The sequence below is a fragment of the Populus nigra genome, chromosome 18 (assembly GCF_951802175.1).
Source record: "Populus nigra chromosome 18, ddPopNigr1.1, whole genome shotgun sequence".
Lineage (NCBI taxonomy): Eukaryota > Viridiplantae > Streptophyta > Magnoliopsida > Malpighiales > Salicaceae > Populus > Populus nigra.
The window spans coordinates 12,573,505-12,585,391 of record NC_084869.1 but is presented as its reverse complement, the minus strand read 5'-3'; the positions used below and the strand labels follow the sequence as shown (position 1 = coordinate 12,585,391).

The following is an 11,887-nucleotide window of genomic DNA, read 5'->3' as shown; positions in this document are numbered from 1 at the left end:
TTATCCATAAACTAAAGAATCTGTGTGCTTTTTAAGCCAATACCATCATACATATATACAATCTGTGCATGCTCCATTAATTTTCTTAAGTTTATGCTAAGGAAGGATAGTGAAATTTATTACAAGTTGAAGACCAAGAAAATTATAATCATGAAAAAACTCTCAAAATATTGAAGTTTATTTTCACAATGAACTCCTGCATAAAAAAGATTGAGTTTAATAGGTTTAGGTATCATCTCATATTCATGTCCTGCAAAAAGAGAAGTTTTTTTTTTTATGAATAGATTAATCCAATACGATCGGCCTAAAACATAATTATGTGATTCAAATTTTATGGGGGAAAATGTTTGGAATGCGTCTAAAATGTAGAAATCCATATTAAAATACTATCCCAACGGTTAAAACTCGAGGGGAAAAAACAAAGAGAGGGGGGGGGGGGACAAGTCTCTTATTTGAGTCATCTTTCTTGCCATTACCTTCTTCAAAAGTAGGGAGAGATCGTGTTAATTAATTGTGTTAGTGGTGGACAGTACTCTCCAAATTAAAAATCAGAAGTTAAGCCTTGAGATTATTCTCCTTTATCCAAAAGTAACACACCATGATACCCACCGAACCAAATAAATAGCTACGTTTCAAAACTCAAGCACAAACCATATTTAACTAACCAAATGATTAAAGCCCTAAACACATAATTAAAAAACCAGTCCATTGTCGGATGGTGAAAAGCCCATAAAGAATGTCAAACCGTAAATCACGATTAATAAATAATCAAAAACATCATTAACACTAATCATAAACTATCGGTTTGTTTAATGTAATCACCCGACAACTCTACGTGGTAGCAGTGTCTCTCTCTCCTCAATATTTTTGCCCTATTCATCTTCCTTCCTTTCTTCCTCACCTACCACTTGATTTGGCGTTGTCCCTACACTCTCTGGTGACAAATATCAGCTGCTGATTCGTTTGAGCAAATCTTTTTGGCCTATTAAGTCTTGGAACATGAACATTAGCGTCGGTGATCTACGAGGAAATGACAACGAAAGTGAGAGCTTCCTTTGATGCTAAAATCGGCGACTTAATTTAATCTGTTGACAAGAGAATAATTCTGGGACCCAAGAGGAGAGAAGCCCGTGCGGGAGAAGATATAATTGAAAATGTACATAGCTAGCAAGCTTGCTAGCTAGGTAGCTAGCTAAAATGTGGAAGAAACAAACAAAGGGAAGGACCAGCCATGAATTGTGGGCTTTAATTATAGAGTATAGATTTGCCACTATTTTACGTCAGTAGAGAAAGGGGGCGCAACCACTGCATAATTTAGCTAGATCATAGAGGAGAATGATCAGGGATGATTGATTGTTCTAAGTTTATTATCCATTGAGTTGTTTCCATTGTGTCTTTAACTTGATAACAATGTTTCTTTAGTGTTTGTTAGCATGGGATTTTAGTGTTTTCTAACATCATAACCCATGACAAAGTACTATATAAAATAAAATAAAAACAAAACTTGTTGCAATCAACATGTTGTTTCAGCAGTTTTTTCTTGTTTGTCTTGAAAAATGTAGTAAATTAGAAGAGAGTTTTCTGATCATGATTCTTCACCAAGAGTGATCTTGTAGTGATGTATAGAATTTGGAGACACAACACCACTTGACATCCTTGCATAAAACGACTATTTTCTCAAGATTTTTTTTTTCAATTTTTAATTGTGTGTTATACTTGGCTCTAAAAATCTTAAGATATTAAACAACATATACATTTATATTTAGATAACGTTTGGTTACTATCTCCATCTCCAGATAAAAAAATATTTTTTATTAAAAAACCAAAGATACATATAAACATAATAAAAATAAATCCATTTTTTAACAAATATCTATTAAACTAAAAAAGGTTTTAAAAAATATGTCCTTGTTGTCACCATTTATCTTAATGCTACCTTAATTTTTTAAGATTCATCAATAAATACCTATTATTTTTTTATCATAAGATCATGATGATTTGGATAAAACATATAATTTCAAATTAAACAATATATAATACGTAACTCTCACATCAGATTTTGTTCACACTATCTTGGCGAATTATCTAGAATTCCTCCATCTCATTGAAGTAGAACCTAAACCTTCTGTACATAAAAGGAAATCCAAGAATGAGAGAAGTACATTTTCAAATTAGAAAGATAATCCATCTCCTTCCTTTTTTTAAATCCCAACAAAAGATGATAAAATCTCCACATGAACAATTCTATACTTGGATTAGAGCTTGTGCTACTTGTAAGTTCAAATTGTGCACGAGAGTGGTAGAAGTTAAGGGAAAGGAAAAGTCGTGTTGCCTCAAAAGAGAGGCACCACCCCCATTAATTTCTTGTTTTAGAAATAGCTTGCTAGGAGAGAATTACCAAATTAAATGGCATATTCAACATTCAACTAGGTTGATGGCTACCTTCTCAACTCAATTTGTAACTTAACGTCTCCTCTACTGCACTCAATTAATTTGATCCACTAAATACATAAAGCAACCTACCTTGTACTAACACAAATTCTGGACTATGATAAAATGGCATGCGTGCTTCTTAGGGGACCTCAAGAAACCCCATGCTTCGAAAGGGATATCATAAGCCTTTCAGTCCACTCTCATTCTTTTACTTAAATTTGTCGGATCTATGACTCTTGAAATATTGCTCTGCAACTTGTAAATCTTATTAAATGTTGTTGGTTTTTCCTTAAAAAAAAATGATATGTTAAGTTTCCTAACATTAATCAGATTAGTTAAATTTATATCTTTTAAATTTAAATTAAAACCCGACTCGATTCAAGTCATGAGATTAGAATTTCTCATGAAAAAATTATCAAAAAAACATTTCAATCTAATAGTTTAAGCTATTAGGTAAAGTCACAAGATATGGTTTACATTGTTCTCTAACGCATCCCCTTTAAATGAAAATTTTTTAGACTTGAAACTTGCACAGATCCATATTACTTTGTGCTTTATTTTTATCAAATAAATAAGAATGATGAGATTTAAATTCGTGATCGCTTGGCCATCAAGACTTTGATACCATGTCAAAAAATAATTTTAATCTAATAATTTAAAGTATTAAATGAAATATTAAAATATAATTTATATTATTTTAAAAACTATACTTTTTACTTACAAAGTTTATATTAAAATCTACACGGTTTAACATTTGAGTTGCGAGTTTTTCGAGAATAAGTATGCATGCTTTTACTTGAAAAGTTTATTCTTCCAAAGATCCATGCGCAAATTGAAGAGGAAACGAAAGAATTGAATTCAAATTCAAAACAAAATGGAGGACCGTCTTCCTTAGCTTCTCACGTGTGCTTGAACTTTCCTCCCTGAATCATCTTTTACTCCAATATTGACATTAAAGAAGAGGTGTACTATCCAGAGTCTGGCACCCAATTAGAACAAGTTGGCACATGTGTTCATTTGGTACGGAGCCACAGACAACTGTGATTGACAACGTCGAAACCATGGGTACATTTAAGAGGGGGTTCCCCGTCCCATTGGTGCTGTCTGGATCTGCAAAAATCTGAAAAGAAAGATCTCAACGCTAGTGTTGTGGCCATTGTCCAATGCCATATCTTTATCTCTCTACCATGAGAGAGAGACTGCTAGTCTAGGTACTAAAAAAAAAACTGTAAATTCTTTTAGTTTTAAAAACTTAATATCGACTTCATGTATTTGTATAATTATTTACAACATGATTTTTTCAAAAATATCCTTATTTTTTTTTAAAAAAATCATATTTCAACCACTAAAAACATTACAAACAAATGCATTTAAGGACTATTTGGATATTTAAAAAGAGGTTAGCAGTCGGTTATGATCACAAAGTAATTTTATGAATTTTAAAATTAGAATTAAAAACTTACAAAACTATAAAGTACAAAAATTGAAATATGATTTGCACGATTTTAGACTGTCTATAGGGTAAAATTTAAGTGGTTTTACTTTTCTTTTCTTTTTTGTTACCTTGGTTTCGATTTTTAAAAAATGATGAAAAATATTTTTTTTATAAATATACCAATATTTTGTATATATAAGTTATAATATACTTAAAATCCAAGAAAAACACTAATTTTATTTAGGAGATATTTGAGAATGTTTCCTATAAATTTAAGATTTTTTTGTTTAAAATTAATTTTTTTATGTATTTTATATTTCTTTAATGTATTGATATCAAAAATAATTTATATAAAATAAAAATAATATTATTTTAATATAATTTTTTAAAATACATTTTAAAAAATCAACACAATAGCATTTTCAAACATCCAAATCATATAAACCCCATTTAACCGTTTAAGATTAAAAAAAAAAACTAATAGATAGAGTCATAAATAGGAAGATATTTGGCACCGAATGTCGGTACAACCGTACATGAATGCATGGGTGCCCTCTCCTCTCTCTCTCTCTCTCTCTCTCTCTCAAAATGAGAGAGAGAGAGAGATGAGAAGAAAAGGGTTTTGAGACCTTCGTACAAACAACCACCACATCTTATAAGGCCCTACTGAGATTTTCTCGCTGACCATCGCGGGTACAAGACTTTTATTTGGTTTTTATTCGAGGAAAAAAAAATACAGAAAGAAATAAAAACAAAATGAACTCTTTATTTCATGGTTACCACACCTGTTATGGGACTGATTAAGAAATAAGTCAATTAGTCAATTTAAATTAATATCTTTTATTAAAATAATATTATTTTATTTTTTATAAAAATAAAAAACAAAACCATAGTATTAATTTGGTTGAGTTCGATCAGATTAATAAAAAACCTGGTTTGAATCAAGTTGTAAACTCTAGGGCTGTATTTAACGACAAAGATTTTATTACTATGTGTTTGGTATGAAAGATTTATACATCAATTTCATTTTGTTATTTTTTTTCGTTTTCAAGGAAGAGCATAAAGAAAATGAATAAAACATGTTTCATTATTTATGGGTAACAGTTATGGCAGCTACCAGCTAGGTGTCAGCGCTTGCTGTATCCCTCCTTTTAATCATGGCATACATTTCCCAAAATACCATGAAATTTAAATAACTCTATGGTCAAAACCTTAAGAAAAAAAAGAAATCGAGTGTGCTCAATGGGCATTGATTATGATTTTATTTTATTTTATTTTATTGCGGGAATAGGAGGTGTTCTTTGACCATTTTTTTCACCAATAATTATGTCCAAATTTCCTAAACAATAAAAGATAAATAATCTTATATACAGGAGCAATAAAGTTTTATTTCATTTTGACGACTATATTAATTCCTAAGTTTTAAATGTTAAACAAAAGATGAAATGCAGCGTGGGCGGGAGGAGTTTTAAGTAATGGTGGCAATCATTGATAAATTTTCTTTCCGTTTTTTTTCCCCCTAATAAGCGACTTGTTGCCTTGTAATTTCCGTAGTTAAGAAACCTAGATAAACCCAACCTGGTGGGTGGTTGACTGAGGGCATAACTCAAGCTAAATCTCACAATTAATAGAGAAAGATAACACGGTTAAAAACTCGAGTTGATTCATAACTCGATAAAAATTCTACTGATTTTTTTAAAAAATTAAAACAATTTTATTTTGATTTTTTTAAAAAGTTAAATTAATTTATGTCATGTTTGCGATTGTGGTACATGATATTTTTTAAAAAATATTTTTTACTTGAAAATGTATTAAAATAATATTTTTTATATTTTTAACATCAATATATTAAAATAATTTAAAAGCACTTAAAAATATTAATATGAAATTTTAAAAAAAATCAAAAATTTAGAAACTACATCCAACTACACTCCGAAACAATACCTTGAATTATCTTGTCCAACTCATTACACAGAAGAGCCTTACTCCATACCATCTTCCTTGAGTTTTAAATGGTAAGCAAAAGAAGAAATGAAGAGCGGGCGGGAGGAGTTTTAAAGTAATGGTAGTAATCATTGACATATTTCTTTAATTGCCATTTGCCTTTTAATTTCTCTTGATGGATAAGCAAACGACATAAAGAATTGAAGACTCCTTTAACTGTCCCTTCTTTAACCCCAACACAAGAAATACACTTTTTTGAATCCAATAGAATCAAAAACAAAGATTTATGCCTTCTCTCGTGGCGGGCTGAGAGATTGAAACTGGAAAGCAGAAAATCGGATGATAATGTTCTTCGAATTCAAGAATAAATTATCTCAAGTAGCATTAGCTCGGAGAATTTCGCTTTGAAAACCAAGTATAAATGCTCGTTTGTTTTCTTGATTATTTTTCAAATTTTTTCCTGTTTTGTCTTGCCATCCAATTAAAGTAAAATTCGTAAGAGATAGAAAAGTTTATCTGTTTATAATACTAAAGTAGAAAAAATTATAATTAAGATTAATTAAATATTATTTGAGTGATGTACTTATTATAATCTTACCATAAACAAATGAAAATACCGTAAATGAGGAGCACACAAAAAAATAAAATAACAAATTTATATTCAACAAACCTAAGAAAAGAAAAAAAATATTAGTTTTGAAAAATCTTACTAAGAAAAGACAAGAATACCATAAAGAAAAAGCATATAAAAACATAAAATATAAATGTAATTCCAAAAAGCCAAGAAAAATAATAAGAATCTTACCATTTTTTTTTTGCAAATATTATTAAATTATTTGTGGCAAATATTATGTTGTTTTAGAAAATATTATTGGTTGTCATATTTTAAGAAAGTTTATGATTTCTTAAAACACTCAAATCGGCAAAACAACGGATCATTAGCTAATACAACAGAATAATAAAAGAATTAAACAAAATTAAGGGTGTTGATCCAACAATTAAGGAAATGTGCTCCTCTCTTAACCATCAAGGCTCAAATCTCTTATATTAGATTTTGCCAAAAAGTTAATTCTCCCGAATTCCCAATTTTGACATAGGTAGGGGTGAGAAAAAAACCAAACAACCAATTAAACCGACCAAACCAGAAAAAAATAACTGTGAAAACCAAACCGTGAAAAAAAATCGATTAAAATTTTGAAAAAACCGACTGGTTTGATTTTGGTTTTATAAGCCTGAAACCGATAAAACCGAACTAAACCCAAACCGAAAAAAACCGAGGAAAACCGAAAAAACCGAGCCAAACCGGTTTGAACCTGTTTTTGTCCTAAAAAACCAAACCGAACCGAACTCGGTCAGTTTGAACCTGTTTCGGTTTGGTTACTTTTTTTTATAAAAACCAAACCGAACCGAAAATAATTACCCCTAAACATATGCATCTTCTCTTTTACAAGGCTAAATGAAAGTTTGTTTTTGCATTATAATTTATTTTTCATCTAAATAAATATTTTTAAATAGTTTTAATATACTAATACAGAAAACAAGATAAAACAAATTTAAAAATACATAATTTCAATGTATTTGAAATTTTTTAAAATACACTGTATCACAATATCAAACACACAAACTAAATATAAATATACAAAAAGTAATCTAAAAATAGCCGTAATTGTAAACCCAAAAAGATATTAAGAGTTGAAGCATCGAGTGTCTAATGTCACAAATTGCTTTCATCTTCTTAAAGTTATATGATAGATTATGGATAAAAATTAAGTTTCACATCTTTATAAAGCTAGACAAAACATTCACCATGCATGATTTAAAGGAGGAAAATTCTATTAATTCACAAAAAAAAAAAAACTATCTCTATCAATAGTTTAAATTGACCATCTCCTGACAAACTACACTTAAATAAGCATCCTTCTTTAGTCTTTTGCTACTATTATTTATTTAGGCACACAAAAAGAATTCACATTGTTTTTTATTTTTTATTTTTTTATTTTCGGTTCCCTTCTCCTCATTTTTTTTAAGCACTCCACGCCAAAAACCATCTGCTCCGTTCAATTAAATTAAAATAAAGAAAATAAAAGGATAGATAAATAAAAAAAATTAAAGAACAGGACAAGAGATCAAGAATCTGAATAAATAAATAAATAAAATAGAAAACTCAAGCTACTCATCGTGCCGATTAATCGCCTAGAAAGGAATGTTCCTCGATGGCTACATCAAGACACCACAAATCCTCACTATATATACACTCCCTATGATCCTCCTCACCTCCATCACCATTTTCACTTCTTTCTTCTCTCAGAAAACATCACACAGTGTTTCAACAATCAAAGCTCAAAACCTGCAAAAGATCATCAACAAGTTCAATCCAATGGCAGCAGTACTCGCATCTACCATGCCTGATGACTCTTCCTTTGATGTAGACAAGCTCACTTATGAAATCTTTTCAATCCTAGAAAACAAGTTTCTCTTTGGTGGATATGATGATCCAAAGCTCTCCAAGAACACTCACCAAGTCCCAATTCAAGAACAACTTAAGCCCACCAAACAGTTCAATGGTGGTAAGGTCAGGATCCTCTCCATTGATGGAGGAGGTGCCACTAATGGAATTCTTGCTGCTAAGTCTTTGACATACCTTGAGTCTTGCCTTCGTCAAAAGTCAGGCAATCCTAATGCCTCTGTTTCTGATTACTTTGACGTTGTTGCCGGCTCTGGTTCTGGTGGTGTTTTGGCTGCCTTACTCTTCACTCGGGGCAAAAATGGACGCCCTATGTTTACAGCCGAAGAAGCTTTGAATTTTCTTGTCAAGATTAATAAGAAGATGAACAGATCACAAGGGGTTTTCGGCAAATTGTTTGGTTCTGCGAAAGCAGAGAAAGTTTTCGCAAAAACTTTCGGAGAACTAACTTTGAAGGATACAATCAAATCTGCTCTGATACCATGTTACGATCTTTCAACACACGCACCATTCTTATTTTCTCGTGCTGATGCATTGGAAATGGATGGATATGATTTTAAAATGAGTGATGTCTGCCTTGCAACTTCAGCTGATCCAACAATGATTGGGGCCGTGGACATGCGGTCAGTCGACAAGAGGACTAAAATTGTGGCTATTGATGGTGGGATTGCCATGAACAATCCAACAGCTGCGGCAATCACTCATGTCCTGAACAATAAGCAGGAGTTTCCACTCTGTAATGGGGTGGAGGATCTTTTGGTGGTGTCACTTGGAAATGGAGAGTCAGATTTCGGTTATCAGAATCAGAATTCGACACCTGCAAGATTTGTCAGGATAGCTGGAGAAGGAGCATCTGACATGGTAACCACATTATTATTTTACTAAGTATTACATGTTTTTGTCTCTTTTCCGTGTTTGTTTCTCTGTTTTGTGGTAGGTAAGCTAATTGAATTTGTTCCTTTATCAGGTTGATCAAGCTGTTTCAATGGCGTTTGGTAACTGTCGGACCAGCAATTATGTTCGAATTCAGGTACTAGATTCTGTCAAATTACTGAAAGTAAAATAACACCAAATCTCTAACAGTTTCGCCGGAAAATGTAGCTATCAAACTGGGATGGAAGTTTAATTTTGCTTGCATTATTGGGCTAATTTGATTATGAATTTTTTTCAGGCAAATGGGATTATTGCTAAAAAGCATGGAATTGCGGATAAATCAATGAAATCCAACAAGAAGGCAGATTTATTGGCAATGACAGAAGAGATGTTGGCACAGAAAAATGTGGAGTCTGTGTTATTTGAAGGGAAGAAGATGGTTGAGAGCACAAACTTCGACAAATTGGAGACATTTACTGGAGAGCTAATCAAGGAGCAAGAGAGGAGAAAAACAAGCATTTTACCAACAGTGGTGTTGAAGCAGAACTCACCCTCACCAAGAACATCATCTGCCACAACTCTTTCAACATTATCTTCATATTGATCAGTAGATTTGTTAAATTAATATCTTAATTTGAGAGAGAAACAAAATTAAATGCTTTTGCTGCCGCTCGTGATGATTGAAGACATCCGAGATTGAGCTGAGCTAAGCTTCTGAGTGCAATTGCAAATTCTTTCGGTTTAGCATGTATAGTTTTATACTATAATTTAGAGGTGTTTGTGTATAGTATGGAATTGTGAGATTACTTGTTGCAAAATTAGAGGGATTAATGCAATTAGAGTTGCTAGCTTGCCGATGTTATGTAATTTTTGATGGATTGAGCCACTTTGCGTATTTCGTTGTTAGTCTTGGTGTGATTTGATTTTTGATTAGATTGAAAATTTGCTAATTAGCGAAGTGAGTTCTATCAAATACTGATTGCTTTCTTTGTCGAGGTTCACATTTGTTCTTCTTTTATGCTGCTGATTTCTTCATCTTGTTAATCAAATAGTGATTTATGATCAATTAGTTCCATCACACTTGAAATTTGCCAAGATCCCAAAAAAAGGTTTAAAGTAATGTGGCTTTATGATGTAAGGTGTGAAATGGGATTTGAGGAGCTTTGTGGTTCAAAAAAAGCTGGGTGCACTAGAGAGAATGGAAAGCAAGATTGTTCAAATTAAAGTGTGAAATGGCTTTGTTTGATTTCCCCACATCATAATTAGCTGCCTCCAGTCTGCTTTCCTATGTGGTCCATAAGATCGTTAGACTCCATCAACGAAGAAATCCATCGTTAGACAGGATGATTCTACCAGACATCATTTCCTATGGTATTCTCGGATGCAAGGACGACAATGGGCATCCACATATCGGATTTTGATACTATTCATTTTCATATCTGAATTCAAAACTGCTGCCTATACTCGACTGGCATGGATTTCGGATACCCAAACTTGAACTAATCGGGTATACATTACTTAGCATTTTCGATCCATTCCCTGTTTTTGACATTTGGGATCCAATTCGAAGAGTCTTCCCTCTCGCTTCCTCAATCCCCTCATTGAAAACTCAACCTCTGTTAACACCCGGTTTGATTGGAATGAGATACCAGAAGCCCATGTCTTCAAGGCAGATCTTCCACGACTTAAAAAGGAGGAAGTGAAGGTTGAAATTGACGATGACAGGGTGCTTCAGGTTAGCAGAGAGAGAGGAATGTAGAGAAGGAAGACAAGAACGATATATGGCATAGGATAAAGTGTAGTAGTGGCAAGTTCTTGAGGAGGATTAGGCTGCCTGAGAATGCCAAAATGCATCATGTCAAGGCTTCTATAGAGAATTGAGTTTTTATCGTGGCTGTGCCTAGAAGGAAATCAAGAACAAGAAGTACTCTTAAAATATCCAATTCATTCAGGATTTTGAGTGGGATATAACAATATCCATTACCCCAACTTTTTTTTCTTTTGTGTTACGTGAACTCAATTCAAACAGTAACTACTCAGATCGGTTTGAGGATAAAACTACCATCCCTACTCAGATCCCATGGACATTCTCATAACTCTGTAACCACTGATATTTTCTTTCGTTTTGCAGCTGTTTCTATTGGAGTTTGTGTAATTTTTTCAAAAACCTCTTACTTCAGTAAAGTTCTAATGATTTCCCAATCCTAAGAAAGTCTATCTTTGATATGTTAAACAAGTGCCTAACGTGCTGATAACTAGGTGATGAAAGTTTGTGAACTGTTAGGAACGAGAAAATGAGTACCCCATTTTACAGTCCAATGCTTTCTATAAACCTCCAAAGCAAACATATTATTTTAAGCATATACAGATAAATGTTCTCAAAACTCTTAACATAAGGAATCTTGCGAAGTAATCCATCACCTCAGGCATACTGAGAAACAGTTTAAAGAAAGAAACCGCGTTTGTGACTGAGACAACTTACCTACCAACTTCTGATTTCAGCAATAAGCAGATCTAATTCACTGTCCGTATCCATCACGCAGTCCATTTCAACACATTACAGAACAGATGCTGCATGTTTATCAACAGCGAAGGAAAATCCATCAGGATGCATATTTTCTCCCTCAATAAATAAAAAAACATGCACTTCCTCATTTCCTTTTTCCTCCATGGAATATCACGGGTGAATACTTTAATCTGATCCACCAAAAATCTTATGAAAATTCTAGCTGCAAACC

At 32.5% G+C, this 11,887-nt stretch overlaps 1 protein-coding gene across 1 annotated transcript; it reads left to right on the top strand.

Annotated features, from left to right (window-relative positions):
• Positions 1-8,083: 8,083 nt before the first annotated feature.
• LOC133678026 (patatin-like protein 7) lies at positions 8,084-10,099 on the top strand. The gene is made up of 3 exons (XM_062100176.1): positions 8,084-9,137; positions 9,244-9,306; positions 9,448-10,099. Exons 1-3 carry the CDS (start codon positions 8,190-8,192, stop codon positions 9,751-9,753), a joined length of 1,317 nt encoding a protein of 438 aa, XP_061956160.1. The 5' UTR covers positions 8,084-8,189; the 3' UTR covers positions 9,754-10,099.
• Positions 10,100-11,887: the final 1,788 nt, after the last annotated feature.